Here is a 25060-nt window from a genome sequence, read left to right on the forward strand (position 1 = left end):
ACAGACGCAGAGAAGGCTCCCTTAACTCAAATACACCAGAGTAAGGCCAAGTGTGGACAAGGACGGACACATGCACACCGCACAGAGAGCTTCCTGTTAATTCTGGCAGGAGAGAAAGGACAGTGGGCGGGTCCGCGGGGGGGTGCCCTGGGCGCGGCGGTCGCTGGGGTGTGGCCAGCACTGGTTTGCTGCACCTGGCCGGCAGGTTTCGATCCACAGCCTGTTGGCCGGATGTGGCCTTCCCTCCCGGTGCTGGTTGCGCCTCGGTGATGGCTGCGCCTGGGGTGCCCCTCCGTGGACTTGTCTATAGCTGGAAGCCTGGAGGAGAGGAGCAGTGACTTGGCCAATCACTGCTGACCCGCCAACTGGAGAGTGTAGTGGTTGAGGGTTGAAACACTCTAAGAAGGTTGGAGAACACCTGATGACCTCTCTTCCAGGCCAAGGCTTCATCCATTATTACATTCGCATCTTTGATGTATTTACAAACTAGGCCTACAAGATAAACAATGTACAAACCTAACCCCAAATCCTCCCAACACCAAAATATGAAATATTAATATTAATAAAGTGTGTGTGTGTGTGTGTGTGTGTGTGTGTGTGTGTGTGTGTGTGTGTGTGTGTGTGTGTGTGTGTGTGTGTGTGTGTGTGTGTGTGTGTGTGTGTGTGTGTGTGCGTGCGTGCGTGTATGCAGTGCACTGCACACAGCGTACAGGTCGTTGAGTGGGGTCGTGCGTGACCTAGATAAGATTGCAGCAGCCGCAGCAGGTATCACTCTAATAATCACTGGTGGCATTTGTGCACGCAGCACACACACACACACACACACACACACACACACACACACACACTTACGTATACATATCTTTGACTATATAGAAGTGTATTTGTACGTCTCTAAATGTTTTGATGAATTGAACATGCGGGTGGACCCTCTTGTAAACAAGTGTAATGCTTAATTGGGTCGTCCACTCACAGTTAACAGTCTTTGTATTGAGTTTGTGCTTGAAATGTGCTGTAATTCTGCAAACTGTTAATACATATTTAAATCAATCAATCAAACACACACGTGCAGACCATCCCTGTCGCTGAAACCTCACATCTCCATATTTAAACATTTTAATTTTGATTCTATTTTTTTTGTAAATGCATGCAGCCCTTTGTCATACCACGTACGTATACAGTGTCCGATAAAAATAGCAAGAATAGCCGCATATATCATTTATTTATTTATTATTATTTGTATTGTTGCTCTATTCCATTATCAAAGTAACGGTTTTGGAGAAAATGTGGACATCCGAGGTTTCCAGCCGACAGCCGGGGTGTGCAGGCTAACAGCCGGGGAAGACCCGACATCAGCCCGCTGCATGTCTGCAAGGCTATACGCTATACACGAGGAGAAGGAGATGGAGGGAGAGATGGAGAGATGAGAAAATGGAGAGGTGGAGGCGAGAATGGAGGGGGGGGGGGGGGGGGGGGTAGGTGTGTGGGGGGGGGGGTTCTAGGCAGTCACTTTTTACGTCAAAACGGGCCCGTGTGTGGGCGTGAGGGAGGTGTGTGTGTTTGTGTGTGTGTGTGTGTGTGTGTGTGTGTGAGAGAGAGAGAGAGAGAGAGAGAGAGAGAGAGAGAGAGAAATAGATAACACTAGTGGACAGGCGGTGGAGAGTCATTGCATGTACAGATAGCGACAGGCAGCGTCGCATGGTGGTTGTTGCATCGTGTTCTTTTATTTTTTTGTCGTGGGACGCTTTTGGGGGGACAATGCGTGACGTTGTTGCGTTATTGTTCTTCTCATTATCACCACCGTTATTCAGATTTTTACAATAAGTACAGTATTATTGTTGTTGTTGTTTTAGTTATTAAGACATAAAGGAGCATCTTTGTTCGCCAATGGTGGAAGTGCACGGAGGATGGGAGCGAGCAAATGTCTCTCACTGGCTTTACTGGTTTTAATCTTTCACATAGGTAAGTTGTTGCTTTTTAATGTAATGTATACGCTGCTGTTTAATTAAAACATTCGTTGTTCAATTTAAAACACAAGGTGCAGGTTACATTTTATAATGTTATGCTTACAGTAGCCTATACAGTGGGGGCGGTTGTTGCCGAAAAATAACAAATAAGGTCTACAAGTTCACGTCGCATGCTTGTATACAATACTATAGCTGCTATTTTTTCGGTCCTTCAGTAAAGACTATAACCTACATCAATTTACAATTTACAATTTAGGCATTTAGCAGACGCTCTTAATCCAGAGCGATTTACAATAAGCAAGAACAAAAAGCATGGCAATACAATGAATACATGATCACAACATAAAAAGTACTTATCATGAAACATGCGTCTGTAGCCTATACATCTTAATCTCTTGTTAAACAAACGAAGATTCATTCATTAGCTATATCGTTTTTTAACGTTCCACATTTAAAATATGAATTAGTAAATCTTGGTCCCATATGCATTTCCACTCAAAACGCCCCTCCCCCCAAATAAAATGACGTCTCAGTTTTAATCCCCAAGGAGTGAAACTGAAACTCCTGATTTAGGATAAATGTACATTCCTTTGTTTTGTATTTTAGCCATGCAACATATAACACATAGATTCATGCATGAGGCATAGTGAGGCTGTTTGGAATGGTCCACTGTGTAGGCTATACGTGCACTGCGTTTTGTCCTGAAGCGGTCGTAGTATTTGGACTGCAGAGGCATGCAGGGTACACGTGGAAACGGTCGATACACCTTTTACACATTTTCTTTCTTTCTTTCTTTCTTTCTTTCTTTCTTTCTTTCTTTCTTTCTTTCTTTCTTACAAAATATTGAATTGCCCTTTTTTTAATAGTAGCCAACTCTATTAAAAATAAATAATAATTGTGTGCGTGTGTGTGTGTGTGTGTGTGTGTGTGTGTGTGTGTGTGTGTGTGTGTGTGTGTGTGTGTGTGTGTGTGTGTGTGTGTGTGTGTGTGCGTGCGTGCGTGCGTGCGTGCGTGCGTGCGTGTGTGTGTGTGTGTGTGAGAGAGAGAGAGAGGGAGAGAGAGATGGGGGTGTGTTAACATGGGGATAACCCCCCCCCCCCCCCCCCCGCCCCCTCCCTTCTGGTGCATTCCTCCCATTTTTAGACTTTCCCATTGAAACAGGAAAAGTAAATAATTATTATTAATAATAATAATAATAATAATAATACTATAATACTACTACTACTACTAATAATAATAATAATAATAATACATCGATTAACGTGTGCATTTAATGCGTTCTTGGTCAGTTATTTTGTCTTTTCTTTTTTCCTTATATATAGCTGCTAAAACATTGAAGCTTCTGGTTGCTAAAACCTTTCTTTCATGCTTTTTTCTGGTGTTCATATATATTTTGATATCAACTCGTTAAGCTGCGGGGACCCCCACCCTGTAGGACCCCTGGGGGTCCCCGGACCCCACTTTGAGAACCACGGGGCTATATATAGCCTATACTCCCACACTTATATAAATACTGTATGTTATATATACGCATTATCTGCTACATTGACGTGTGGGAGGATATGCATTTTTGCGTTTAGCAAGAAATACATAATTCACCTACAATATCAGGCTGTTTCAGCGCACGTTTACAACGTGCCTCGACGGGATTCCTGCGCGATTCATATTTTTTACATGCAGACGAATATTGTATTTATTCGTACGAATATTGACACGACACCTGTATTTATTTTATTTTTTGAAAACATCAACCCTGACAGCTGGGTTTGGTATTTTCTTTGACTGATAATAGTTTCTTGAGAGGCAATAATGTGTAGGCCAACTGTATTAATTACCTTATTTTAAGTCAAGTTGTATTATTCTTATTCTTATTATTATAATGCCATACCTACTTCATCATACAAGAATGTCACACACAAGTATAGTTTGGGCCATACAGGTTTCCACCTGACAGCATCGACGTTATAAATCCCTAAATTGTAAATGTAAATTGCGACTGCATGTGGATGGATTTTATGTCATGGTTTTTGTCGTGGTATAACGTTACTATCCGTGCATGCGCTATGCAGGCATGCAGGCGGGAGAATGATAGTGAATTATTCAAGCCGCAGAGGCACAGCTTTCTCTAGTCTGCTGCTATTGTTAGAAGACGAGAGAGAGAGAGAGAGAGAGAGAGAGAGAGAGAGAGAGATGGAGGGAGGGGGGGGCACGCAAGCATGCGCTTTGGGCTTTACTTGAATTGATGAAGGAATATTTTATATGAGAGAGTGAGAGAGAGAGAGAGAGAGAGAGAGAGAGAGAGAGAGAGATAACGGGGATGCTACTACAATGTTAAAAAATATATATATTGCTGTTTTTTACGTCTCATATTTGACATGACAGATTGATATAAACTCTTCTCTATCTCTATATAGTGCGTCTTTTTCATACTAGTTTTAAACGGACCTGAGTTGGCTCTGCAGGCTATACGCCCCCAACATGGTCTGCAAATATCGTCGCCCAAAAATATAGCCGATCTACAATTTCACAATGCATCGCAATGTAATGTGTCGTGAGCTTGCAGATCGGCTATTTAGAATATGCATGGGAGCTGCATCATGGGGATCAGAGAGGAAAGGAAAATATGCTATGATTATTTATGAATGATATGAGGATTTGGTTGTGATAATATCTCATAATATTTGACACACATATCCATGTAACCTCTACTTCATATCATGTCTTTGGCTGTTTAACGTTTGGCTGTTGTGTGGACTGCAGTGTCTCTCTGTGTCACCCATTGCAGCATGTCTCCTCTTTCTTGCCCTGCACGACACACCGAATAAACCGTCGAACCGATATTGAAATGTTAATGTATAATCAAATCACCTATACTACTATTACCAATAAGCCTATACAACAAGACTAGCATTATAATTGCTATGCGCGCATTCGATGCGCAAATAAAGAGAGTCCTGCACGCGGTTATTGAGGCCTCCGGCTATATCACGAAATACATCGAATCGATCAATGTATTGACGTCGTAGTATACGGGACATTTTCGTTCACGTTCGATCCGTGCCTTTCACATGATGTTTGCGGTCAAATGATCGAACGTGGGGAAATAGAGAAACAGGGGGTACCATTTGGTTTTCAATTTCGTTAAATGTCGTTTTATTGTGAATGAGGACGCTCTCCTCTTGGTCGTGCGCGCGGCGATCTCCTGCGCGCCTGCGATCACGTGCGTGCGATGAACACTCCCGGCATATATATATATATATCTTTTTTAAATATATATTTTTATTTATTTATTCAGCACATTCTGCCAAGCAAAAAATGCAATTCAAATCGTAATACAATTCTCTCTCTCTCTCTCTCTCTCTCTCTCTCTCTCTCTCTCTCTCTCTCTCTCTCTCTCTCTCTCTCTCTCTCTCTCTCTCTCTCTCTCTCTTAAAATGCTTCAAAGTTGCATTCATGAAACATAATCGCGACACACCCCGCCGTTTAACAAGCACAGTGTCAATGTAATCCACTTGTAACTCTAGGAGTGTATAGCTACACAATGGAAATTTAAAATGTCAATTTTAAACTAAGCTTTGATCGCTCAGTTCTTATTTGATTATTATAATTTGTTTTAGGTGGAAACAGGATTAAATTGTGTATAAGATTAAACATCAGCCAAAACTAGCAGATTGTGATGCGTTTGTGTTATTGTGTGAGCTTGTAGGCCTAGTTCTTCTCTGGAGAAGATGTTGGTTAAGATTGTGCGGGTTTTTTGCAGTGAGGGAGGCATGGCACTACTACTAGAGAGGTGGGCGTGTCTTCTATGGTGTGCGCGCGTGCAGTGCTTGCTTACGTTGTTACGTGTGTGCGTGCAGGCACAAATCATGTCGTTCTCTCCAGACTGAGTTACATTGACAGTGACACCCATAATTGTATTGCGTGCGTGCGTGTGTGCGTGTGTGTGTGTGTGTGTGTGTGTGTGTGTGTGTGTGTGTGTGTGTGTGTGTGTGTGTGTGTGTGTGTGTGTGTGTGTGTGTGTTTGTGTGCGTGCGTGCGTGGGGGCGTGCGTGCGTGTGAGACTGTCCTGATTTCACCCTCTCAATCATGTGCACCACATGCACACAAGTTGAGCTATTGCTGCTTCTACGAGAGATTTAAACTGCTGCAGAGAGGGAGATGGATGAGAGAGAGACATCGAGAGAGGGAGGAGAGAGAAAGAGGGAGAGAGAGCAAGAGAGAGAAAGACAGAGATAAGAGAGAGAGAGAGAGAGAGAGAGAGAGAGAGAGAGAGAAGGGGGGGGGGGGGTAGGACCAGGAAAAAAAAGAACAGTGAAACAGTGTGTGTGCGTGCGTGCGTGCGTGCGTGCGTGCGTGCGTGCGTGCGTGCGTGCGTGCGTGCGTGCGTGCGTGCGTGCGTGTGTGTGTGTGTACTATTATATATGCATGTGTTTGGAGAAGCGATGATGTCATGCTGTTCCATGACAGCCAATAGAATGACAGTGTGGAGAACAGCAACATCCCACACAATACAGCAGAGCTCACACATCACGTGTCTGTGTGTATATGATTAATATGAATCATATTCTATATGATTCCTATGATTCATATGTATATGATTCATATTCTGTATGATTCCTATATTCTATAATTATGATGCTGTATGATTAATACTTTAATATTATATATGATTATGTATGATTCATATGTATATGATTCTGTAAGATTAATAGTTTCATATTCTATGATTCTGTATGATTCATATGTATATGATTCTGTATGATTCATATGTATATGATTCTGTATGATTCATATGTATATGATTCTGTATGATTCATATGATTCTGTATGATTCATAATTAAATTTCTATGATTCTGTATGATTCATGTTCAATATGATTCTATATCAGAGGTGCTCAACTTTTCAAAAAGCGTTCATTATCATGGTTATTAAAATCGTAGTGTTGGCCTGGGCCGTGGCTCATGCAGTGGTCCAGGCACCATGGCTGGTAATCCAGTCTGGCAGTGTGCCGGGGATTCGACTCCCGATCGCGACGGCCTTTACTGTCACTCCCCCATCTCTCTCCCCATTTCCTGACAGCCTACTGTCTGTCCCTCTATAAAAAAATATAAAATAAAGGCGGAAGTCGCAAAAAAAAACATACAAAATAAATAAAAAAATAAATAAAGTATTTGCCAATTATTTGTGGCCCGACTTGCAATATCCTCATGGTCCACATGCTGGGATTCACACTGGCCTATCCTTCAACCAAAACATAGACACCAACATACTGTATCTGCATGCAAATGTGGGAAAAAATGCATAAACATCAAGTTTTGTCTGCTATTTCACATGAGAGATTGTTTTTAACCTCTGAAAGGGATCATTTAACTTTAAAAGATTGTTGGAGGTCATTGCATTGCCCAATCTGGCTTTTGTATGCACCCTAGACAGTTTTGAAGTGACTTCATTCACTATTTAGATATTTGATCATCATTTTGATCAGACGTCCGGTGAGTTAAATTCATCATCGTTTTTCATTCTGTCTCTGTGAGTTGATCATAATGGAAATACTGCACCGGTCTCCCTCCCTCACGGTCACGTCAGACACCGATATATCTGCCTCTGCCCACTAACAGAAGGACCGCTTTTCTCAGGTTCTTGTCAAAACTTTGAAGCTACATTGGTCAGTCATTTAATCCACTGGTTCTCAAAGTTTGTCCCGGGGACCCCCAGGGGTCCTTGAGCGGGTTCCAGGTGGACCCCCAGGGGTCCTTGAGCGGGTTCCAGCTGGTCCCCGGCGAAATGAGGAACAGTTTAACCACCATTTAGTGCATTTATATACTTCGGTGTGTGTGTGTGTGTGTGTGTGTGTGTGTGTGTGTGTGTGTGTGTGTGTGTGTGTGTGTGTGTGTGTGTGTGTGTGTGTGTGTGTGTGTGTGTGTGTGTATCCTCCTCCCTGTTTGAGAATCACTGGTTTAATTTACATAAAACCATCTATCTATCTATCTATCTATCTATCTATCTATCTATCTATCTATCTATCTATCTATCTATCTATCTATCTATCTATCTATCTATCTATCTATCTATCTATCTATCTATCTATCTATCTATCCATCTATCTATCTATCTATGACTAATCCTCCTCCCCCTGCCCCCCCCCCCCCCCTCTCTCTCTCTCTGTGTCACCATACTGTGTCCTACACGTCATGGTGTGTTAGTCTGCAGTTGATCGAGCGGAACCACACACATACACGCACGCACGCACGTGCACACGCACATGCACATGCACACGTCCGGAGGGAAACCGTGAATACACGCAATCAATCCTGCTTAACGAACCGCTCGACCCGTCCCCTCATGCACGCACGCACGCACGCACGCACGCACGCACGCACGCACGCACGCACGCACGCACGCACGCACGCACACACGCACACACAGACACACACGCACACACGCACACACACACAACCTCTGACTTGAAATTGGGTTTGCAGAGGTCGTGATAAAGGGAGGTGGTGATGGTTTATGTCTATTAGAATGAATTAAGGAGGCAACATGAGTGTTATATATTAGGTCTAAATTAACACACACACACACACACACACACACACACACACACACACACACACACACACACACACACACACACACACACACACACACACACACACACACACCCCTCATCTCTTCATCTAAACTGAACTCTGTCTCTCTTCCAATCCTCCCTCTCTTTTCTTTCCCTTTCTCTTCCTCCCTTTATCTGTACCTCTTTCTGTAACAGAACAATAAAAAGAAAATATGTACAATTAAAAGGGAATAAAGAACTGTACATTGCAATTTAGAAACCATAAGAACTGTATATAACTATATATATATACACATTGAAAGGTTAGCTTCGGATAGCATTCGGATAGCATTTAGAAGCAAATGGCAGCAAAACCTCGTTGTCTCTGTCTCTGTGTCTCTCTCTCTCTCTCTCTAGTAAATGTAGCAGCAGGACACTTGGCCATGTTCTGTTAAATGTTTCAGGATCTAGTGGCTGGCACGCACGCACACACCCATGCACGCACGGACGCACGCACGCACGCACGCACGCACGCACACACACAGCCGCTGTGAACTATTTAAGAAGGCAATGTCTTTGTAATCCACCACTTTTACTCCCTTTTGAAAGCGACAGCAGCAGACAGTATAAACACCGTGACTAATGGACAGATACTCTCACTAGTCACTATACGCTCTTCCATTTGCTTCCATTTGTTTGGAGTTCAATTCCACTGAGTGTGAATGCCTGAGAGGGACAGTTATACTCACCTTGCAAAGCTTGGCTTGTGACAATGTGGATTTATAGTGCATACTTTATAGTTTAGATTTACAGCATGTGCATTATTATTTAAAATTGGTTTGGTTCTTGACTACTGCTCTACCACACGTGTTGTTCACCCCTCTGGCGTGTGGCCTTTTGTTTTAGAATGCAAATGTGGGTCACGGGTGGTTTGGCCGAGCTGGTATAGTATTAACCACTTGAACCACCTCAGCATCCACAAAATTGAAGACATTAAGGTGTCGATAAAAGCAGTCCAAGTACAGAGCCAATAGATATGTGCATGATATCATCATCATACCCGGAAGTTATGTGGGAACACCTACTGAGTGGCAAAAAAAAAAGACTTTCTGGCCAAATAGATACATCCAAATAGAAAAGTCCTTTCTGATTGCATTAAATGACGTTAAACTCACTTTGCCACTCACTTTGCTACTCGATTTATGTATGCGCATACCCTCAATTCAGGTCCAGTTTCCTAATTAAGTTCCTAAGCTCTTCTAGAGTCTATAGACTCTATATAGACTAGTCTAGAGTAGCGGTTCCCGAACCTTTTTAGGTTTCTCTATTATTACGGTTATTGTAGTGGTCAATTTGTATTGGAGGTGGGGAGGGGGGGGGGGGGCAGGGGTCGCGAGACATGGCCAAAGCATTTCCGGAGGTCCCCAGCCAAAAACGCTGAGAACCCCTGCTCTCGAGGGTGATTTCACACTGAGATGGATAACTAGGCTATAACTATAACGATGAGAGTCCACACTGAAGAGCGACGAAGAGCGATAAAGTAAACAGAGCTTCTAGCACGCACGCACTGCGCAGTCCAGCTGTGACAGAGCCAACCGCAGTGGGGCTGAAAGCCAGGATAATCTGACACAACTTTCCAAGGGTCAGTCAGTGGGATCGACTGCAATGCAGATGTCCTCCTGAATATGGATTATGAATGGCTGTCAATCGTTCATAAAATCGCTCACAGAGTGATCCGAAACGACATATTAGTCCACAACTATAGTATTCATTGTAGTGGTCATGGTCGCTGACATCCATTTGAGTTAGAACGATTTTTACATTTATTGTTATCGTCATCGTTATGGTGCATGGTGTGAATGGCCTTTTATTGCCTACTGTACATACATGTTCTATCCTTGATTTCATACATTACAGACACACCGAGCAGGCCTCATGACTTATACAATATGTCTTCCGTCATCTTTTCCTTGTATACTGTATAATATGATACATACTCGCCTCGGCCAACAACAGTGAAAATTGACTTTGTTGTGAAGAGAAGGGCCCGTCTATGATGTCATCATTGTCATGCATTTTGAACGCATGCCCTTTCGGCTACACAATACTTGTCAGAGAGACGAGGCAGGACGGGGACCCAGAGATGAGGGTCATCTGAAGTCGATCTCATGGACAGAGGGCTGATAGAAACCCGCGTCAGAATAATCGCCTCGGGCCAACAAAAGTGAATATGATTTTGTTGTGAAGAAAAGGGCCCGTCTATGATGTCATGCATTTGGAACGCATGCGCCTTTTCAGCTACACAGTACTTAATGCTGTAACCATTATCATGGAGGCCAGTCTATGAATACAATAGGCTAATATGTATAACATGCAGGCAGGCAGGCAGGCAGGCAGGCAGGCAGGCAGGCAGACAGACAGACAGACAGACAGACAGACAGACAGACAGACAGACAGACAGACAGACAGACAGACAGACAGAGCTTTGTGGAGTTTGGGTTCTGGACATCTGTCGATCCGACCAACTTTGGCACATCACATGCACCCCCCGGGTCCTTGGTGATACACATGACAAGTCTGAAGTCAGTTTGGCAGACAGTTCTCAAGATATGTGCGGAAACACACACAGGCACAGGCACACACAGGCACGTGCACGCACACGCACACACACACGCACACACACACACACACACACACACACACACACACACACAGACACACACACACACACACACAGCGATTTAGTGCATTTATAGATAGATGGCATGCTGTTTATTTGCAGACAGGGGCTAAGTGTGCAAGTTATTCAGACAAATTAGTCGACTGCTCACCCTGCTGTTGGTTGACACGGGTTCATGTCTCATACTCTGTTCTTGAACTTTGTAAATTGCTCTGGATGCGAGCGTATACATTTTACGATGTGCCTGCGGTCTTAGACATTTGTCTCAATGTTTGCCTCACTCAGACTACTTTATAGTGCAAGCCACTCACAGGTAGTCAAAATGCACACCGGTTTGGTTCAGGCCGTAGAGAAATCTGATCTTTAAGAGCTACACAAGTCCAGACTGAGACACATCATTATAAATCAGATTTTAATCACATTTTCCTTTGTGATCTGATTCCACTCTGGACATTCAGGGCCATGCCTAGGAGTTGGGGGAAGATTTGGATGTGGCGAAAAACACTCAACGCATGCACCAAATCGCACGCACGGCTGCACACACTACCATAGTAGATAGCGATCAGGCTGATATACAATATAAGTCTCACCTGTCACCACTAGAGACACCTCATTTGAGATACCTGTCACAGTCTGTCTCAGTCACTAAGTGTTCAGGCTAATTGAGAACCATGTGAACATTCAGGTTATCAGGTACCTTTGAAAAGATGATCATACTTGTGAGCATGAGCTTTATGTCCTTTATGCTCCTGCAGAAACCGTGAAAGAGTATATGTCAGACTGGCTGCTTCTTTTCTTGACCACATCATCACAGATTTACGCCCAATTTAAGTAAGTAAGTAGCCTTGCCGAGCCATGAGGCCCATAGGGCAGGAGCCTATCTCCTGTTTCTGTAGCGTGAGGCAGCTTGATGTACAAGTACACCCCCTGGACATGACGCTATATGTCGCAGGGACTTACCCCCAATCCAACCCTTGATGCTGAGTGTCAAGCAGGGAGGCACTGGGTCCCATTTTTAGAGTCTTTGGTATGACCCGGCCGGGGATCGAACCCCGACCTCCCAGTCTCAGGGCGGACACTCTAACCACAAGGCCACTGAGCTGGATGCCCAATTTACTTGCCTATAAAGTTATAGCTCCTCAACCCTGCTTATCTGTCTGGTGTACACGAGGAAGGTGTAAGATGTAAGGGCAATGATTAATGAAGCTGATCTGCCGTCACCAGAGACGGCTGAACAGGGACAGATGTCACAGGAAGGAAGAAGTGTTATCTTTTGAGGTGGCAATGTTCACATACAGGTGTCTCAATTAGCTGTAAAGCATTCTGTGACTATATGGCTCCTGCAGGTGACTTCACCTAGGAGTAGGACTCGTGTCACATCATGACACTGATCACATCTATATCTATAACCCTGGATAACCATACCATATGGAGTAGACTGGATCATCACCTAGATCTGCATATATGGAGCCAGCCAGCAACTCTACAGCTGACTTCAAACGGTTAGATCTCCATATATGGAGCTGACCTGTTCTGACATTCCATGTTGATCCTACCCCACCCGTCCTTCCTGTTCTGATATTCCATATGTTGATCTGACCTCATCAAACCCTGTACACTGTCAAGACACGCTCCATATATGGCCAGTACAGAATTCATTCCATATGTTGATCTGACCCCCCAGTCTGTCGTCTGCCGCCACCCAGATGTGGGTGACGGCAGACGTGTGCGCCCTTTAGGGTGAGGTCGCTTCTCACCCTCAGGGCGTCTTACTGGTATTAAAAATAATTTTTGAATTCTAATTTTTTGAGTGGTGCAAACCACAACTGGCTTTGTTAGTACCCGTGTGTGTTTGTGCCTGTATGGGTGAGCATGGTTGCTATGGTTAGTGTGTGACGTCACTGTTGCACCACTCAGTTCACACGGGTGTGATTTTTTTAAATCAAGTACTCCAATAGCCTACTGGAAGTCATGCTCACATCTGCATGGCTTGCTGTGAATTTTATCAAGGCTGACACCTGGTGTAGTGGACTTGGCTGACCGTTTTGGGATGGGGATGCATAACATTAGATATTACATTAGATATTCAAAGCAGCGGTATAGTTGCACTGGACCCTATAGGCCCAACCTTCAGCCTGGTATGAGATCTGTGCTTAATGTTAAGGAAATGTAACAGAGATGCTCTGTTTACGGCCTCCACATGAAAACTGAGAATGCTAATGGTCCACCCCCCGCCCCCCCCCCACCCCCCCACCCCTCTCCTCTGCCCTGGTTCCCTGTGCCTCCCATCCCCCTCTAATATATTCTATCTCTCCTCAGACTCCTCTCCTCAGTCCTCCCTCGATTTTTCAATCTAGTCTCCCCCTCCTCCTCTGCACAGCTCTCTATCTATCTATCTATCTATCTATCTATCTATCTATCTATCTATCTATCTATCTATCTATCTATCTATCTATCTATCTATCTATCTATCTATCTCTATCTATCTATCTATCTATCTATCTATCTATCTATCTATCTATCTATCTATCTATCTATCTATCTATCTATGTCTCTGTCTGTCTGTCTGTCTGTCTGTCTGTCTGTCTATCTATCTATCTATCTATCTATCTATCTGTCTATCTGTCTGTCTGTCTGTCTGTCTGTCTGTCTGTCTGTCTGTCTGTCTGTCTGTCTGTCTGTCTGTCTGTCTGTCTGTCTGTCTGTCTGTGTGTTTGTATTACGCAATGTTTGTGTTTGCACACTAAACGCTGGACAGAGGAGGGTCTAGCTGCTAAGCTGCCCTCAATAATAATAATCGATTGATTGTTGGTAGGGATGTCCAGATCACGTTTTCACGATTTTGAGACATACCGATCTTTCCCGATCCGATCTTTATATTTTTATATAGCCATATCACAATAGCAAATATCCTAATCTATGTCTAGTCTGTTGTGTTGCCTTTCAATTATTGAAAGGCAAAATGTGACTATACTTTTATTAGAATGACTGTCATTGTGTTGTGAATATGCTATGAATATTATTTAATTTTTCTGTCTAAAGGTTTACAACCTATTAATGAACCAACCAATCAACAAATTGGAGCCAGTTCAAAAGAAACAAAGTTGTAAAATAAAAAGTTGATTTGAGTTGGAAATCTTGAGTTGTCTCTAGTCCTTTGGAGTTGAACAGGAAATTAACTTGACAGTTAATTAGAGTGAATACAGTTTAGACTGAAGTCAATTAAGTTAAAACTCTCATTCACTCTCATCTCACTACAGACACCTATGACATCATGCATAGCGGGGGGCCGGGGGTTGTATTTCCTTTGTTTTCATCATAGCTAGGTGTCTTTCACGCCTCTGAGTATAACTAGTCTTTGTTTGATGATCTCTGACTGGGACCAGAAGGAAAACAACTAGCATAAACACAACAGTTTTTTTTAACAAAATCTCACTGTGCTTATACATCTTTCTTTGAGATTTACATTAGACAATAAAAAATCCGATCTTTTCTCCCCGATTCTGATCTTTTGAAAATCATGTGATCGGAGCCGAATTCCGATCACCCGATCCGATCGGGACAACCCTATTACTAACCCTACCCTAAACATAACTGCACGTGGAATTTGTTGGCCGGGGAACACATTCAACTTCACGTGGTCTCTGATCCAGTAAAAGGTTGAGAACCGCTGGTTTAATAGCTTTGATGGAGAGCTAAATGATACAATATTCTCCTTTTGCCAAGCATTAAAACAGGAGACGTGTGCGACAGTTCAATTCTTTTGAAATGAGTATCTGCTTGCCGGAGGGGGGGTGGGGGTGGGGGGTGGGTACAGCTTGATTGAACTCATGGCCAAGAGGGCTGATAGAAAGCCGCCTCAGAATAGAGTTTGCCTTTTATCAAATCATATCCTGTCAAGAGAAATTTGTCTGGATTTGGGGTCAGGGGGATGTCTTGTGAACATTGATCAAAGTCATTGATTTTGTCTTTCTGAGAGGGTCGACTGAGGTTGTTTTCACACAAGTAGCGGATTCGGGTGTTATCAACGCATATCAACCTGTAGGTTATACTTATCAAGCCCATTTAATGGAGCCAGTAGACTCTTCTGGAGCAGAGACATTGTTGTTGTCAGCCATTGTCCGACGTGGCGTTGTCCGACTACTAATATCCCTATCCCTAAATCTAACCCTAACTCTAACCCTAACCTCAGTCATAACCGGCCACGTAAGTCAGTTTCACAATGTTTTAGCTTCGGTGTCATTTCAATTCCGCAATTTCTAATCACAGCCATGCAGTATTAGCCTGGCTAATAAGCCAGACCGAATCAGCCGTTGGCAAAAAGAAATGTGCCTGCCGGCGGATTACGGTCTGGAGAGGCTCAATTGTACGCCCATTTCCTACACCAGAGAATTGGTGTGGCCAATCGGGACACGGTATGCAATATGGGCGGGCTTTGGTACAGTGACGTTCAATGCTTGAGACCTTTGACTGACAGTAGCTCTAACCAATTGCGTCAAGGAGAAAATGTTTGAACCCGCCCCCCGGGAAACAAGATCCATACACAGCATCTCCAGACTCAAATACCACACGACAGTGTGATTTGAGTCTGGCTTATTAGCCAGGCTAATGCAGTATAGGCTCCAGTAGAGTCTATACTTGCTCCATTGCATGGTCTTGGTGAGTAACCTACTGGTGATTATGGGGTGATACTTAAAGCAATCAAAGCAGGTGATACAAGAGGTTCTCAAACGTTTCTGGATCGGGGCCAACTTGAGAATCTTGCAATCTTGCACGCGTTAACACCCCACCCATCTGACCACATTTTCAGAGCATGTTTATTTTAATAATGAATTGCATTTTTATAGCGCTTTTCCAAGTGCTCAAAGCGCTTTACAATGGTTCATTCATTCATACATTGGGAGGTGAAGCGGCGAACAGTCGACGCCAGTGTCCTCACTTACCACATTCACACACCAATGGTGGCAAGCTCACACCAACCGACTCATTGGAGGCAATGTAGGGTTCAGTGTCTTGCCCAAGGACACTTCGACATGTGGACAGGAGGAGCCGGGATTCGAACCGCCGACCCAGGGATCATTGGACAACCTGCTCTACCTCCTGAGCCACAGCCGCCCATCTATTTGCACGTGTTCTGACTTGGATCAATGGCACTAATGTAGTATACTTAACAATAGAAACAGAGCCCGCAGGTGGATGCTGGGGCGAAGGGAATGCAACAAACTCAATAGAAAAAAAGAACAAAATAGCAGCAACATAGCACAGTAGCAGAAAGAAGAAAATGAGCTGTTTAAATCTGTCAGGGTATTCAGGAGGACTCAAATGCAGAAAATAGCAGGCAACAGGCAGGATGCAGATAATTCAGTCTTTACTTGAACAAAAGTCAATACCATAGGTGTCACATAAAAGGCAAACAAGGCAAGGCAAAAGGCAAAATCCAAAAACTGGCAGTCAGCTTCAAAGTCCAGGATCAGACAGGGAAACAGGAGGTTCAGGCTGGAACAGAAAACAGGAGTTACGACGACAAACTGACAAATAGAGATGTTGAAGTTCACTTACTTAAATAGCCTCAAACTAATTAGAGCAACAGCCAGCAGGTGAGTAGAAACAGGCAATAGGCTGAACACTGATTGCTAGGAATGCAGGGGGGTGTGAACACAGAGGCCAGGTCTAGGGAGGATTCCTGACAAAATCAATGGTCAAGTGGGAGAACCAGGGGAATGAGGAAGTGCCGGTCTCAAACACAAGACATATAGTGCAGCAAAAAAATAAAACTGTTAAAACTGTGGCAGTGGACTTGAGCCCCGAGAGGTATACAGGCGAAAGGCGAGTAATCGTTGCCGAACATTGCGAAGTCCGCTTCAGCCGACTCAGTGCTGTCCGAGTTCCGCACGAGTCCGGAACATAATCGTAAATCATCATGTCAAGAACTGTGTGGTACAAATGCATTGTATTGTCTGAACTTCACTGTTGCCTTATGTTGTTCATCCTTTAGCCCTGGTCCAGTGCGTTAGCGATTCTCTCTCACTAGGCTGGGAAGTGTCTCAGGTCCCCATGGCTTCTCTCTAAAATGCACTAGTTTGGCCATGAAATAAAATGCATCCAACTGGATCGGCACAGGCACAACCCGGAAATGTAGTAGTAGAACAAGTTACTAGTCTGTCCGGTACATTACTTTATTAAAATGGCACAAAGTGCATTTTAGAGAGAAGCTGGGGACCTGAGACACTTCCCAGCCTGGAGACTTTTACCAACACAGGCTTTGTTTTGGTGATTAGCGAGTAGGAGTAGTTTTGCTTATTTTCGGTAAAAACATTGGACCGCTCACACAGCAATGGAATCGACCTGTGTGCGCAGAGGCTTTCAAGTCATATCAGGGCGTCAGTGAGACCAGTGCTATTCACCCTTAGGATGTTCTGCATATCCTGAGAGTCAAGATATCATCACTTATAGGCCTGATAGCTATTGTTTTAATACAGCCTGTCTTGTTTTGGTAGTATAACTATAACTATGGTCTGATACCTAACCTGTGTTCACTGGCAGAACATCGGAGTGTCTAATGCACTTGTTCCACCTTGAAAATATTGTCGTACTCCTCTTGCCTCATACTGATTGATCCAGAATTCCACAACAGCACTGCACCCTCTGAAAAGTCCAATAGTGCTGTGTGGTTAAATTTGTCCCCAGCCGTCACCTGCTTGACAGCAAGGGTGGGAGAATGTTACAGCACCATGTGACACTGCATTTAAAGGTCTCTCTCTCTCTCTCTCTCTCTCTCTCTCTCTCTCTCTCTCTCCCTCACAGACTATGTCTTACAGGCAGTAGCAGCCAGTACAGGACAATGTGAGACGGTGTTTAAAGGGTTCAGTAACTGTCTGTTGGAGCTGGGGGAGAACATGGCTCATTACCCACAGGAGCTGGACGAACGCGAGAACCTTCACAAGATCTGCACGTAAGTGACGGACGTATGAGCGCACGCACACACTCGTGCACACACACAGACACCCACCCATGTACTGTAGTCTATAAGCCTATATATATACAGTATAAGTGAGCCTGGCGGTCGCCAGAGAAAGCATTATCACTGTACGTCACAGAATCGTTCAGTGACAGCGTTTTGAAAACAAACCACATTTTGTATCAAGATTCAGATCTTGGATTTTCTTTATTTTAAAGTACATATTATTGTGTTCTCAAATTGACACATTTTAAATATTTACACATGGTTTGTACTGTGAATAAATACATAATCACTTCTACTCCGCCCCTGCATGATTGTCTAACGCACCCTCACAAAAGGTTCAACTACAAATGGCCCCCTTGGTGAAATCCAGTGTATACATTGACACGAAGGTAGACAGGAACGCCCACAAACGTCACATCCGGTTTTAGCCCCGTGTAAAGAAAATGGTCTTCCCCATAGAGTTATAATAGCGTACGATCCTTTGGATCACTTTCAGAGCGATTCATTGGATGATAGAAATATTGACACTTGACAGCCAAGAAAAATCCATCAGAAGGACATCTGGAACACTCGCCCTCGGAAAGTTGACTTATTATTACGTATACGAGACGATTTAGCCATGGTTCACATGGCGCTCGCCTGTCATGGCGGAACTTCAACCTGTTTTACGCACTTTTCCCATTTAGAACGTTAACGTCTACATACATGTTCAGATTTCAAATATAAAGTGCTCGCCCCAGAGCCACGGATGTTACAATCCTCCTCGGGTGGGTATCTTCCGGATTGTTCAATAAAAAGCCGAGTGGCAACAAGGATCTGTGCCTGTGATCTAGCAATACCCTGAAGAATGCAGTTGTACTGCCGAAACGTTGGTTTTTACTCTGCATCCTAATAAATAATCGGCTCTTTGGCTATCAGTGTGTGCAGCCACTCTTTTGTCTTTTTAAGACGTAACTCTTTAGATGTTTCTGCCGTGAGCTGGCACCACTACTAAGACTGGTGTGCGTTTAGCATCCTCCTGCACCTGTGATCTGGCAAGCCATGACACCTACTTTTAAATTAGTAGTATTTAAAGCATCTGCGTTTGAAAACCCAACACGCCACTGTTTATTCCGGTTGGGAGAACTCTGAACCCCGGCTCCAGCCCCAGCTATATTAACACCCCTAATGACACAAGTCTGTGTGAATGTATGGGTTTACATAACCCAGCAACCCTAGGTGAATTACGCCACCGTTTTCAATGAAAAGTGATAACATTGCCATTCTGGCCTGCGCTCTCTCATACAGTGGTAAACATTGTTCCAAACACCATGAAAAACAATTAATTTGTTTGTCAATCAGTCTATGACTTGACTAATCATCGGCTTTTATAAAATGTATTTTCATGTATTTTCAAAATACGTATTTGTATAATTTTTGATACGTTTTGGGGTGGCATATTTCTTTGTCCATCTCTGACTGTACCAACCTAACCTACAGTGGGCAGCGGTGGCCTAAGGGTTAGAGGAGCGCCCTTGTTGCCGAAAGGTTGCCGGTTCGATTCCCCAGACGGGCAGGAAAAATCTGGGTCGGGAAGTGATTGGTCATCACTCACCCAACACCGCTGAAGTGCCCTTGAGCAAGGCTCTGAACCCCCAACTGCTCTAGTGGAGCTGCTTAGTGGCCAACAGTATAAGACTCAGCTCCCAGGTTTTAATGTGTGTGTCTGTCTGTGTGTTTCTATGTGCAGGGCGTTGCTGAAAATGAGCACTTGTGCTCAGCTACTACCCTGGGTAAATTAAAAGAAAAACAACAACAACAGTGAAAACATTTCCTCTGGTGATTAGCTTGTGTACAGTAGTAGATTACATCATCCAACAGCCTGTTGTCAGAGTTACATTAACTCTGATGATGTTACTGTGCATACATGGAGCAGTTTATAATATCTGTTATTAGCAGATAAACACAGCTATATGACGGCTGTTAACTGGGAGGAGGTACATGGTGGGAGGACTGGTTGTTCTGGGGGGAGGAGGTGGGTGGGGTTGCACCAGCCAGGCGCCCCGCCCTCTGGCAACACCCCCTCCCTCCCTCCCTCCCTCCCTCCCTCCCTCTCCCACCCAGAACGGGTGGGCGCCAGATGGCAAGCTGCAGCGAGGAGCCCCCTGACACCCAACACACACACACGCACGCACGCACGCACGCACACATGCACGCACGCACGCACGCACGCACACACACACACACACACACGCACACACACACAAACACACTGCTGCAAATTAACAAACACATGCACATATATAAATGCACGGTTGCAGGCATGTGTGCACATGCTCACTCTCTCTTTCACACACACACACACACACACACGGTCACAGGTTTTTAATTTAGCTACAACTCCATCACCGCAGTCCCAAAGCCTGGCAGGTGGGGCGTGTTAATTTGCCTCATTGCATGCACACACACACACACACACACACACACACACACACACACACACACACACACACACACACACACACACACACACACACACACACACACACACACACACACACACACACATAAACGTTAATTGCTCTGAGATACCGCATCAACACGGCTCGGTTCAGGAGGTCAACATCAATAAGAGCAGATTGGATTAGATACGGTGTGTGTGTGTGTGTGTGTGTGTGTGTGTGTGTGTGTGTGTGTGTGTGTGTGTGTGTGTGTGTGTGTGTGTGTGTGTGTGTGTGTGTATGTGTGTGTGTGTGTGTGTGTGTGTGTGTGTGTGTGTGTGTGTGTGTGTGAGAGAGAGAGAGAGAGAAGAGGGGGTCATTTGGCAGGAGTCAGCACGCGTCAGACAACAGATTGGTGTAATCCCTCCATCAAAGAAAGAAAGAAAGAAAGAAAGAAAGAAAGAAAGAAAGAAAGAAAGAGAAAATTTGAAGATTGCAGCGAGAGAAAGAAAAGGATGGAGAAAGGGAGATAAAGATAAAAAAATAGTAAATTATTCAGTAGACAGACAGACAGACAGACAGACAGACAGACAGACAGACAGACAGATAGATATAGAACAAGGGGGGGAGGATGGGGGATGCTGGTCGATGGAAGGATGATGTTTAGAAGGAACGGAGAGATACAGACAGCTTTAGTTAGTACAGTTTTACAGGTAGGTACTTTACATTGTGGTATTGCTACCCGAGTTTGTTTGATTGATCAAACACTATATTAACAGTTTTGTTACAGCACAGGTAGTACAATCAAATGTTAAAGGATAACAGAAAAAAGCCCCATGGGGGCTTGTTTCCATTGTGGTCCATTGTACTCAATTCATCAGCGATACTTATAATACAATACAATAGAAAACCCAATATAGCATCAATTTACAAAGACTGGCTGGGCCGGAGGTCGGATGCTACTAGTTGTTGGAGTTAAACTATGCTTGTATTTTGAATCCTTGAGTACTTCTTAGACCACCATATAGTCTTCAGTGAGCTATAGTGGTTTCATGTAAGAGCCATGTTGTTGCCTCGGAACACAGAGTTCTCTTGTATCAGCCAGGGTTGGCACACATACTGTCCACTTGCAGCGCACTGGGAACACCATGCTGGGCTTTTAAAAAGCCATGACTCATGACACAGCATATGCTGCTTCACCACATATGCTGCTTATTATTATTCTGTTGACCATCACCCGCAGAAGATTCAAACACTTTGCCCATGCATGCAGACCTCTTATCATGGTTGTGTTATAACGAACAGGTTGTACATTATCACATATACTTCACACACAATCAGGAGGATCAAATGACTTCTCTCCAAACGTTCAACTGTTTCCAGCTTGAAGCGCCCAGGTCGCTGCACGCCTGCACCAAATAAAAAATAATAAGAATAATAAGAAGAAGAAGACGCCTGGGCATTGTGATGACCCATCCTGTTTGTGTGATGTTGCTGGATTCTAATGGTGTTGTTCTCTGTTCATGCGAGAGGGAGAATGGCCTTGACCAGCCTGCTTAACAGGTTAGATGCCATTCTGCCGGATGGCCAGCAGATGGCCAGTGCTGGGTGCCAGACGTTTTTGCATAACCTGTCCCAAAAAGTAGCAGATGTTTACACCAGTTTGAACCGGAACTGAAAGTCGGCCATCTAATAATATTGACCTGGGATCAGCTTTTTTTGTTTATAATTTTTATCCCACGATTTTGTAACCCATTTTTCACCCCTGTGTCAATTATCTAATGTGATCCTGGGCTCTACACACTCTCCGCCAACCTAGTCCCCATATATGGGGGACATGGGGAGAGCAACGGACTTGAACTCATGCTTCCTTCATGCCCGAGTGTCCAAGTTGCTCCTTTACACCTGACAGGGGGGAGTTTCCCTGGTTGGACATAGCGCGTGGAAGGAACACGTTATTCCAACCAGTTCCTTTCCCCTCCATCAGGCGCCCCAGCTGGCCAGGGGGAGGCAGTTTAGAGACCAGGATTACTGCATGTTTTTTGTGAGGATACCTACCCTAGGGGACACGGGGAGAACATACAAACTCCACACAGAAAGGCCCTTTCGCCAACCCCGCCTCGGGTATGGGCACTGATGACGCGGAGGAGGAAACACGCCGCCAGCACCCACAGCGTCCCGAGCGGGAATAGAACCCAGGAACTTTCTTGCTGATCAGCTTGACCCCGCGATCGCATTTATTGTCATAGTCAAATTAAGCTTTAATCAAGCGCCGAATATCGCATTTCGAGCAGATTATGAGCCATAATGCATATAAAGACGGCTTGTGTGCGTGCATGGGCGTGCACACCGGACTTTTGGCCGTTTTTACGTGGTCTCGGTCTGTAGCTAGCTAAAAATGCTCCAAACATGCTAACATGATGCTAATTATTCCCCGATTAACGTGGATTAAACAAAACTCACCTTTACGGCTATGGCAGCCCAGACAAAGTTAAGGTAAGCTCATCTTTACGGCTACGGCACTTATCCTTAAATACACTTGAGCCAGATTGGAGTCAGGTGTGCAGCATCCTCTAGGCACAGCACTGCAGGCTGGTCCCCTCCTCCTACACATGGACAGAGAACAACACCATTAGAACCCAGCAAGTTCAACACCACACAAACACGATGGGTCATTACAGCATCGAGAGCATTAAAGCGTGATGGTCGTCGCTGAGAAGAGAAACCCAACCAGCCCGTCTTCAGCAGAAATACATGAAAGACTGGCGCTGCAGCAACTTAAAAGAGGTTCATTGTGTGTGGGCATGGCCCCTTATAGCAACAGCGTACCATATGCTGTGTGCTTTTATCTCTCTCTCTCTCTCTCTCTCTAGTTACTGGGATGACTTCCACTCGTGCGCCACTACGGCATTGGCAGACTGCCAGGAGGGGGCCACAGACCTGTGGGAGAAGCTCAAGAAGGAGTCCCGCAGCCTGCAGTTCCGAGGGAGTCTGTTTGAACTCTGTGGAGGCGCCAACGGAGGGGCCCCCAAAACACCCGCCGGGCCCCCGAGAGGGGCCATCACCCTGCTCCTCCTAACAGCACTGTCCACCCTGCTAGTGACTTGGCTTGCCTTTTAGTAGAAAACAGCGGAGTAATTAATAATAAAAAAAATATATTTAAAAAAAAAAGAGAAAAAAAATACATGAAAACACAGAATAAAAAAATGAGTGCTAGCTATTCCTCAACAAGAAACCATTACTTCAAGACAAGACAAACGGATGTTTTGTGTTCATCTAGATCGAGAGAAAAAAAAAAGAAACTGCAAAAGAACTACAACCCCCAACATGGATTTTATTATCACAACAAAGTCATCCGAAGAGGAGGGACGGAAAGCATGGTTTTACCATATAAGGATATTCGGGAAGGTGGGGCGGGGCTTCAGCTATAGCGCTCATCCAATCACACCTTGCATCTGATTTGGCAGGTTGATGGCAATATTTAAAGTGACATTTTGGTAGAAGTTTGGGTTGTGTACTTAACTTGTCATGATGTGGCGAATTAATTTGCTCTGTTGCACGTTGATTAGAAATGAATAATTCAATAGCTCTTCCTTGACTTGGCTTCCATTATACATGCCTGAAACAGCTCGCAAAGACATTGTTTTAGCACATGAAGGTATACACAAGCAAAGCTGATTCTGATGATAAGAAACATGACTAAACCCTGCAGTACGGCATTTGTTTTAAAGCAAAATGTTGATTTTAATCCAGATCCAGATGCGGTTCTCTGAAGATCCATTCCGGGTCTTCTTTGTTCCTTCTTCTACAGAAAATGGCTAAATCAACATGAAATTGATATTTTTTTATTCAAAACAAATTCCATACTGGGTTTTGTAATGTTATATTCTTGGAATCAGATTTGTTTTTTATTGTTTATGCGAGAGTGTGAGAGTGAGAGTGACTTTGACAGCTGTTTCACAATACAATGGAAGTCAATGAGAAGACTCATTTTGGATTATGATTTTCTAATCAACTGCACTGGAGCAATACATATCTCACCAAATAGGACTAATCATTGGACATGACAATGTAACTACACCAGTGGTTCTCAAGGTGGGGTCCAGGGACCCCAAGGGGTCATTGAGAGCGTTCCAGGGGGTCCCCAGCTAAATTACTTAAAATAACCTAAATCATGTGAACCACTTTAACCCTATACATCATGAAAATAGCAGATCTACAAGATCACAATACATCGCATGGCGACACGTTGTGAGCTTGTAGATCTGATCATTTCGGAAGAAAAAGAAAAAAGGTTTAATGTTTGTTTTTTTAATAACTTTGTTTATTAGTTTTTTTTTACAGAAGCATTCAAATCAAGAGTTTGACAGCTTCATAAGAACACACATCTTGTATTAGGGGGTCCCTGGCAGACAATATTTTCAGATGGGTGTCCACCGCAAAATACATCATAATCTGGGGGTCCTTGACATGAA

The 25060-nt window shown here is 44.1% G+C and overlaps 2 protein-coding genes across 3 annotated transcripts in view; one reads left to right on the forward strand and one right to left on the reverse strand.

Annotated features, from left to right (window-relative positions):
• Positions 1–1105, reverse strand: part of LOC306913244 (coagulation factor XIII A chain-like) — a gene marked incomplete at its 5' end in the record, with an annotated part of 44101 nt that extends 42996 nt beyond the window's left edge. The window contains one exon of the mRNA XM_079489834.1: positions 1098–1105. Within this exon, the coding sequence (XP_079345960.1) occupies positions 1098–1105 (8 nt within the window). The remainder of the gene's footprint in view (positions 1–1097) is intronic.
• Positions 1106–1867: 762 nt separating this feature from the next.
• Positions 1868–24288, forward strand: nrn1a (neuritin 1a). Of its 2 annotated transcripts, none has more exons than XM_079489189.1 (3): positions 1868–1962; positions 18006–18153; positions 23459–24288. In XM_079489189.1, the coding sequence occupies exons 1-3, from the start codon at positions 1908–1910 to the stop codon at positions 23703–23705; spliced, it is 450 nt and encodes a 149-aa protein (XP_079345315.1). In that variant the 5' UTR covers positions 1868–1907; the 3' UTR covers positions 23706–24288. The 2 variants fall into 2 exon arrangements, with proteins under 2 accessions (XP_079345315.1, XP_079345316.1); XM_079489190.1 differs by lacking the exon at positions 1868–1962 and adding an exon at positions 16725–16798.
• The last annotated feature ends 772 nt before the right edge of the window (positions 24289–25060 follow it).

The sequence above is a fragment of the Electrona antarctica genome, assembly GCF_951216825.1.
Source record: "Electrona antarctica genome assembly, chromosome: 20".
Taxonomy (NCBI): domain Eukaryota; kingdom Metazoa; phylum Chordata; class Actinopteri; order Myctophiformes; family Myctophidae; genus Electrona; species Electrona antarctica.

Excerpts from the sequence above, each read along its gene's own strand:
- nrn1a (XM_079489189.1), top strand. The coding sequence starts at position 1,908 with ATGGGAGCGAGCAAATGTCTCTCACTGGCTTTACTGGTTTTAATCTTT. Across the intron at positions 1,963-18,005 it reads GGTTTTAATCTTTCACATAG|ACTATGTCTTACAGGCAGTA; the intron begins GTAAGTTGTTGC and ends TCTCCCTCACAG. Across the intron at positions 18,154-23,458 it reads AACCTTCACAAGATCTGCAC|TTACTGGGATGACTTCCACT; the intron begins GTAAGTGACGGA and ends CTCTCTCTCTAG.